General features: G+C 32.0%; 1 protein-coding gene across 1 annotated transcript in view; it reads left to right on the plus strand.

Moving 5' to 3' along the window:
* The window catches only part of LOC107441357 (cubilin), a gene marked incomplete in the record, with an annotated part of 195,714 nt that overhangs the window by 180,483 nt on the left and 6,752 nt on the right, over positions 1-8,479 (plus strand). The window contains 3 exon segments of the mRNA XM_071185787.1: positions 1,147-1,183; positions 5,214-5,386; positions 7,647-7,809. Of these exon segments, the coding sequence (XP_071041888.1) occupies positions 1,147-1,183; positions 5,214-5,386; positions 7,647-7,809 (373 nt within the window).

The following is an 8,479-nucleotide window of genomic DNA, read 5'->3' on the forward strand; positions in this document are numbered from 1 at the left end:
TTTCTTAAGCGTTGTAGCTATATAATTTCAAACATCCTCAAGAGCTATAACACATCTGCAGCAGAACTGGATATGAAGACAAAATTGCAGGACAGGAACACTTTAATTGTCCACTAATCTTCAGATTTCCTGCTATGTTTTAAAAACTTTATTTGTGAAAACCTTTAGCGTGGCCGACAGCTGGCAGCCTTTGGCGGCTAGCATTGAAATAAAACACTTTCATGTTTTTTTTAATTTATAATTGGACGTAGAAAACCATTCTATAGAAAGATATCATCAAACAAGAAAAATAATTTTTTTCAAGTAAAATTCTTTATTTTATAAATTATAACACTTACCTGCTTTATAAATCCAGAGAATTCCAAAATGATATAATCTTCTTTTGAACACTTTATTCTCAAATAATATATACACAGATTATCCCTTCATTACTTTAGGATGTCATAAAACGCAGTAAAATTTTATAATTGCAAGATTTTGATATGAATTTCAATATGTAACTTAAAAACAGAATAGCTAAATTCTTGGTGCTTACGTACTAACGCCACCCCAGCAGAAGTTGCTCTAATGAGCCAATAAAGAACAATACTGTTGTTCGCACACAGGTATCTTTTGAATTCCTTGTAAGTAATATAAGTAATATGGCTGATTGATACGAATTTTGCGCCCAACTCACACTGACCACAGTGTTGATGAAAAATATCCTCATGGTAGATGGATCATGGTTTAGAATCCATCGGGCTAACCATTGAAGATTTTCGTGGTTTTCCTCTCCACGTAACGAAAATGCGGGTTAGTTCATCAAAAAGTCCTTCCCGAAGGTTAGACAGCCATAATGCTTGAACCAGGAGTTCCCTTGTCTTCTGTATTGGGTTCAAAATTACATTACTACGAAAATGAAAAGTGATTCGTAAACTCAAATTTGGGCCTGCTGTTAAACGTAGGTTATAAAAAAATACTCATTTGGAAATAATACAGCATAAAAGTTTGATCTAAAAGTGCCGCTCCTAGAGAAAATACGGCTCATCATTATATTGCCCAAGCTTTTTACATGGTGATACAAATTGTCTCTCCACGTCGCTGGATAATAGACTTCTTTATATAACTAATGCCGTTATTGAAAATTATTATTCTTTATGTTTTTAGAAACAAGCCATTCTTTACATAAATTTATATGGCGAAGGTTGTAGTTACTTCTTTTCACGCTCAATTTTTCATTCCATGATAATTTAAATATTCACCTCAACTAATAAGTATGGTAGATGTTCAAAGCTCGTAAATGTTATTGTACAAAAGCTTGCAATCGGCTCTAAATACATAATAGATTGAGGCTAAAAATTCGATCAGTCTGTACTATCTTAGGGGTGGAAAGGAATAAAAATCAACCACCACCTTTAAGAAATATGCGAAATTTTATGACTCTGAATTAATATATTCTGCTTCCTCAAAAATTCAAAAGATATGAAAATTAGATTAAAAATGCTTTTCAAAAATATACACCGAGGCAAAAAATTTGTTGCATTTATACAAGTATTTGATTTTACATTTATATTACAAGTATAAAAATCTTAGAAAAAAATGTTGCTTGATACCAAAATTTTTTGTTGCACTTGATACTATTTCCTTGCAAAAGGAGGGTACTTACTCTATTCAACACCTCTTAGAAGTGAAAGAGCCTTCACACTGGTTACGATAAATGAGAAATCGGATGCTTAAGTAATCCGAGCGCAGCTATCTAATTTCCCCTACTGTGCAGTTTAGTAGCACGGACGTTGTGACAGCTTTCTTAATTCGCTCCACTGCACAGTTCATTTTAATTCCGTCGGACTACTAAATTGATACATGCTGAGGCCTCCTGTCATCAAGGAGGTGTTGCTCTATTCCCTCTGAATAAACCTTTCTTTTTAATATTTAATGTTTGGATTGTGACGAAGTTTGAGCGAGCTGAACAGTACAAAATATCTAATCTAAATAAAGAATATTTAGTGTACAATAAATATTTTAACTTTTTAAAATGTTATTTTATACTCTGTACCAAAATCTAATTAAACCTTTCCTTAACAGTATCCAAGTGATCGGAGATTAAGAGACTTTCCTTCCTATGTAAGTAGATTTATTTCATAAAGAACATTATCAGCTGTTTTTTTCAATTTTTTGTCGTGTGCCTGTTCAGGCAGTGGGGTTGCGATTGTTCCTGTCTTTCAGTGGAGCCATCTATGGCCGGGAATTCGACTTCTGCCACTCCATTCACACAACCACACCCCGTTTCTAGGGCGGGTCACATTCATCAGCTGTTGTTATTTAGCATATTTGTCATAAATCATAGCGCAGTTCTCAGAAGAAAAAAAATTTGGAAAGGCTGATTCAATTGATAATCACAAATAAAAGATTGCGTCTGGAAGGCGAATAGTTAGTGATTAAATAGCAATCAGGGCTAGGTGTTCAAAAAATAATCAACGATTTGAAAATCAAGTAAAGAAAACAAATGGCGGCGCTGTTATCTAAACATTCTGTAAAACGATGCTTTTTACTGCTTGTCAAAGCTTTCCAACTGGTTATTACTTTCTCCACAAACTGCTATACATTATAATTCGACAAGAATTCGGCACCCAGCTCGCATCAACCATAGTGACATAATATATCCTCATGCTGACATAATATGTCCTCAGAAGTAGACAGATCACGAGTTAGAATTCCCTTGCCATCAGACCAAACATGGGAGTTTTTCGCGGTTTCTCTCTCCTAGTAACGCAAATGCGGGGTGGTTCTCTCAAAAAAGTTCTCGAAGAAGGCAATTTTGTCCCAATACTTGATCCAGGAGTTCCTTCGTCTTCTGGATTGGGTTCAAAATTACAAGACTACGGAGTTGAATATTGGTAATCATAAATTCAAAAAATTGGGTCACTGTTCAACGACAGTTATAAAATACATTGTAACGTGTTGCTGTTTTCTTTCTTTTTTGTTCAAAAAATTAAGGGAAATATTGTTTTATTATTTTTCTGACTTGGCAACGTCATTTCTTGCAACGTTTGTATCTAATTTTGAAATTTGGTGAGAAACATTTTTGGTGGCTTTGGTAGAACACAGTAAAAGTACATATGTATTTTCATCCTTCTTACCTTTCTTAAATTTTCAAACTGACAGTCATTTATGGGACACACGGTATAAAAATGTCGATTCCGTTTTGTCTTTTGGATTTAGGTATCGATCATGCATTTCGATTATTTAAACGATTCTTGAAAAGTTTNTATGTATGTATGTATGTATGTATGTATGTATGTATGTATGTATGTATGTATGTATGTATGTATGTATGTATGTATGTATGTATGTATGTATGTGTATGTAAATCAGATTTTTTTATTAGGTTAAAACAAATACGATTTAGAACAGAATTATGAGAAAGTTAAATGTTTTCCAAGCATGCGCTGTATTATAGGAGGACTTTGAATGTTCTTATCTTGAGCAAATTTTAACGAAATTTCTTTCAAATTTTAAATTTATATTTTTGTTATGTATTAAAAAAGTACGTTAAAATTTTTATTTAATTTTATTAAATATTTCTGAAGTATCAGTAAGAAAACATGAAGCAAATAAAAATTAGTTTTTTTCTAAAGTTTACATATCTTTATGAATATTTAAGCTAGGTTTACGAAATTTTGTTCATTATTTGCATCTAATAACCAAAGTAATCGATTCAAGTTACAAGCTTATAGATTCATTTTCTTGCAGAAGATGTTCTAAAATACTATTTTTTGTTCGTAATTTTGTAACAATCTCTCAAATTAAAATATCTCTCAAATTAAAATTAAAATATNTGTTCATTATTTGCATCTAATAACCAAAGTAATCGATTCAAGTTACAAGCTTATAGATTCATTTTCTTGCAGAAGATGTTCTAAAATACTATTTTTTGTTCGTAATTTTGTACCAATCTCTCAAAAAGTTCGATTTTAAAATCACATATATAATTTAGTGTCATTAAAATAAATTGGTAGTGACGTATGTTTTTTGTTTATCCAAAATAAGCATATAATTGCCAACTTATTCGGCTGTTGACAAAAAAATTTCTTTGCTCTTCTATCTTAAGATTCAATCAATCTTACAATCGACAAATCAATCATTTCAAAGTCTGTTGACACCGGATTGCCAATTTTCTACGCTTTTTGTGAAAATTTATTCTAATGGTAACTATTTATATGTTTAAATGTATTATGTTTCAAAGTATTGTGTTTTATACATTTGAACTTATTGTCCACATCACTACATGCAAATCTTTTAAAAGTTCATATGCAACGCCACTTTGCTCCAGAACTTTCGTGGAACTCCTACAGTAAGGACAGATAGTACATTGAATTTAAGAACATCCATGCCTTGTCCGGGATTCGATCCCAGATCCTTTTTAATGCAAGGCCAGTTCCCTGCCCCCTGCCCAGGCCGGTCGACTAGATTAGGAAATTAATAACTCCTTTTTAGATATAATACCAGCAGTTTTGTAATTATTGTATAGGACTGCAATATTTTTATTATAATGCTTTTTTTTATTAAAATGGATCTTAAAAAAGAAAGCAGCTTTTAACTTCCTACGTTCATTTTCATCGATGCAAATTTTGCAGGGGTAAAAAGGACCCCATTTTTTAAAGCTTCAAGCATGATCTTTCAAATTGTGCCAACAATTTTACGATATAAATTTTTTGGAAAAACGTTTTTTGCTGTTAGAAAACTTTTTAAACAGAGTTAGTATAAAAGTGTTTCCATAATTTTGTCCTACCCCTGAAAATGGCGGACCAGTATCAAACCTTTTGAAAACTTGACTCCAAAATTGGAATTGGAATTTAAGTGATTATCAGTGTTTATACGGCAGTAAGAAATGTTGACAGTGCAAATTACAAAATTTGCCGATTAACTTGATGTTAAATTATTCGTTTCTCATCTAAAAAAAATAAAAAAATATAGTGACGCATCGATAATTTAAAACTAGAAAAAAAACGTGTGTAACAGTTTCGAAAATTAAAATATTTAAAAAAAACTTATCTTTCGCATGTATTAACCAGCTAACATAAAAATTAAATTAAAATTTGTTGGAAACTGGAAAATTCTTCAAAGTTCAATATTTTAAAACATAGATTTTTGAAACTGAGTTGTCAAGGCTCACCCTACAAAAATCTCAAGTTACGCCAACGTTTATCTAATTTTTATGTTTCATTTTTAAGATTGTAGCAGAATCTATACAAGTGACGGAGGAGTTATAGCAAATTCAGGATATCCAAATGTACGGAATCCAGAAATTTTTTGCAATTTTTCGATACAGACTACAGTGGAAAAAACTATTTCCCTCTATTTTTACCGTTTCAACATGTTTGAATGTTCTAAATTCTTTTTCAAAGTAAGTTTCAATGCAAATCTTGTTAATTAATCTACAAAGTAATTTTTAACGTAATCTTGTTATTATGTCTGATAACATTGCACACGAATACCTCAGGTAGGTAACTAAAAATGTAAGAAGGGTAATAACTCAATTCATTTTTATTTCTTAAATCTATTTAATAATTCTATCTAAACTACCACCATAACTTACATTTCAAATTATTCCCGTTTAAATTGAATACATTCTTTTTCAGTTAACTCTGAAGAGTACACCAAAAGTAGAAAAAGTTGCTAATTTTAAATTTCTTTTAATAGATTTTTGACTATTTATTATCCACCACTTTTTACCTGACGCCATACCAGCTTGTTCTTTAGTAAAATGTAAGAAATTCAAATACAGAATTTCTGCAGCATGGAAAATAACAGAATTTGAATACAGGGTTCTACAACCTGGGAAATGACAGAAATTTAAATACAGGGTTTCTACAACATGGAAAATAACAGAATTTGAATACAGGGTTCTACAACCTGGTAAATGACAGAAATTTAAATACAGGGTTTCTACAACATGGAAAAAATCAATAAGTTGTAGTAAAGCTTTCTCAAGGCTACATAAAAGTTTTTAAATTTGAATTCCACCTGAGCATTACAAAAAAAAAACTTTAACACTTAGCCCTCAGGATTCTTTGAATGGTAAAATAAAACTTACGTAAGCAGCTGAAGTTAATAAGGCAAAACGCACAGTTTGCCAACTTCTATAAAATAACAGACAATCACTTAATTAAGTGCTCGCTAAACAATTTACAGTTTAGAATTTATCATTTAGAATGGTATGTAATGTAGGAGATGTAGGAGACAATGGTGCCTGAGAGGCACTATTGGAGTGCAAGGGGTTAAACTGAACTTAAAGGAGTAGCTTATAATATCTATGTTTTTTCTACTTCGCTACTGCTTTAAAACATTCTCAAATTCGTAGCATCCTTGGAAGCTCGCCGAAAATTAACATTACTAATTTACATTGTGTGGCTGGGTGGCGCAGTTGGTTTGTCGTCGGCCTTCTGAACCCAAGTCTGCGGGTTTGATCCCCGGCCCAGACACCGGATTTCGGGATGCAGAAAATCCTCAGCGGCCATGTCGTATGATTATGCGGCATGTAAAAGATCCCTGGAGTGCCTTATTGGCTCTTGGCATTTTCGGCAAAATTAAATTCCTTGTGCACTTTAGCATCCATATAGAGTCTCGGTGCTGCCATCTAGTGTGGCAGAAACTAGACGTCCAAATTCACATGACCAACGGTATCTCACCCATTGTAGTGGTCCTGAGAGAGTGGATACCACCTCTGGAGAACGCACTAGGTCTGCTCATCGGCAAGAATGATTGTGCAGCTCATTGGAAATAAAATAAAAATTTACATTGCTAAAATTATGCACTTCTGTAAGAAGAAATGAATTTGCACAGGGATGCCAACTTTTTAAAAAAGTTTGGGAAAATTTCTTCTAATGATAGCTAAGTTTATTTTTTTATGTATGGTTATTTGTCTTTTTAATTCGATTTAAAGTTGTTTCTCAAACAACTACTTGTAAAGTATTCAAAAATTTAGAAATAAAAACACTAATTTGATCCAGTTTTCTTGTAGTGAGAATTTTACAATGTTGGCAAAATTACCAAAAACTCTGAAAAGTTCAATTTTTAATTGTAATAAAATGTTTTGCAAAAGGCGACGTAGTAAGCAGAAATGTGCGTTATATAAATAACGTTTTATATGAAGTTTAGAGTAGTTGGCGCGTATTGGTGGCGAAGTGGCTTTAAATCAAAGTTACTAAGCGAAGAATCATACTATGAAGAACATACTTTGCTTACACGAGAGATTGAGATGCATTTCATTGGCCTTTACAGGGGAGCATACAGTGTGGCTCGCCCCTAAAATTTATTTAAAACATTCCAGAAAGCAATTATGAAAAAAATGTAAATATTCCGGTGGCTTACAGACAAGGGTTAAGGAAAAAAATTTACAAAAAAGCAAATAATTTAATGGATAAAAAAATTTTAAAAAATTCATAGAACAAAAAATTAAGCAACATTAAAAACAAATCAAGGTCCAAGCTTGCTAATACTTGAAAAATATTTGCCCATAAAATAGATCAATTTGGCGTTTCTGAGTAAGTGGTGCATTGTTCACGTTTAACTCAGTGCGACCTGGAATTAGCTTTGTAAAATATAGTTAGATTCCAGAATATTCTAGATCTATCTATAATATTCTTGAATTTTTATTTATATAGGTATATGATGGGCTCAATAATAGTGCACCTCTACTGATGAATCAGTGTCATACCTTCATGCCTCCTGATCCTGTGTTTTCCACTGGAAATTCATTATACTTTGAAGCAAATATGACAAATGGTCTTGGATTATTTTATATGAACTATATGACAACAGATCAGTGTAAGCCGTTTTTATGCTAAAAAAAATCATAACCTTCTCTTATGCATATTCTCTTTTAACTTTTTAAGATCTAAGATACACGAATGTACAAAGCGCCTGAAAAAAAAATAAAAGAAAACGGACCACACTGAATAACTTTTGATCTAAAGATCCGATCTTCACGTTCTAGAACTTATTCTTCAATTTTGATAAAAAATTTTATTTTTCCATGTAAAATTGTGATCTTTAAAATGATGCAAAAAATTGCATACCTTGCAATTAAAATTGTTTGCCCATTTTTAAGTAAAAAATAATAAATAATTACTATAAAGTATTTTTTGCATGGAATTGTCTTTGGATAAACAAATTTTATAACTGTGGGCAAACATTTCTCGAGATATAGCAAAATAAGCTAAAATTGAAATCAACATAAAGAGGTCCGAACTTTAGATCGCTCTCCTGACTAAACTATGATGGCCATATTTTTCAGATTGTGGCTATCCCCTATATTTTGGGGGACTGAAATCCGAATCCATTGAAAAAAAGGTATGTTCATACAGAGAAAGTACGTTTTTGTGTCTGATTTCGCAAATTAAAATATAGTCTGCGCTAATTAATTAGCATATTTCAGGTCACCCCCTCGAGCCATTAAGATTCAGTCCCTGAAAGTGAAGATCCGATCATTAGATCA

Source organism: Parasteatoda tepidariorum, chromosome 9 (genome assembly GCF_043381705.1).
Source record: "Parasteatoda tepidariorum isolate YZ-2023 chromosome 9, CAS_Ptep_4.0, whole genome shotgun sequence".
NCBI classification, from domain to species: Eukaryota; Metazoa; Arthropoda; class Arachnida; order Araneae; family Theridiidae; genus Parasteatoda; species Parasteatoda tepidariorum.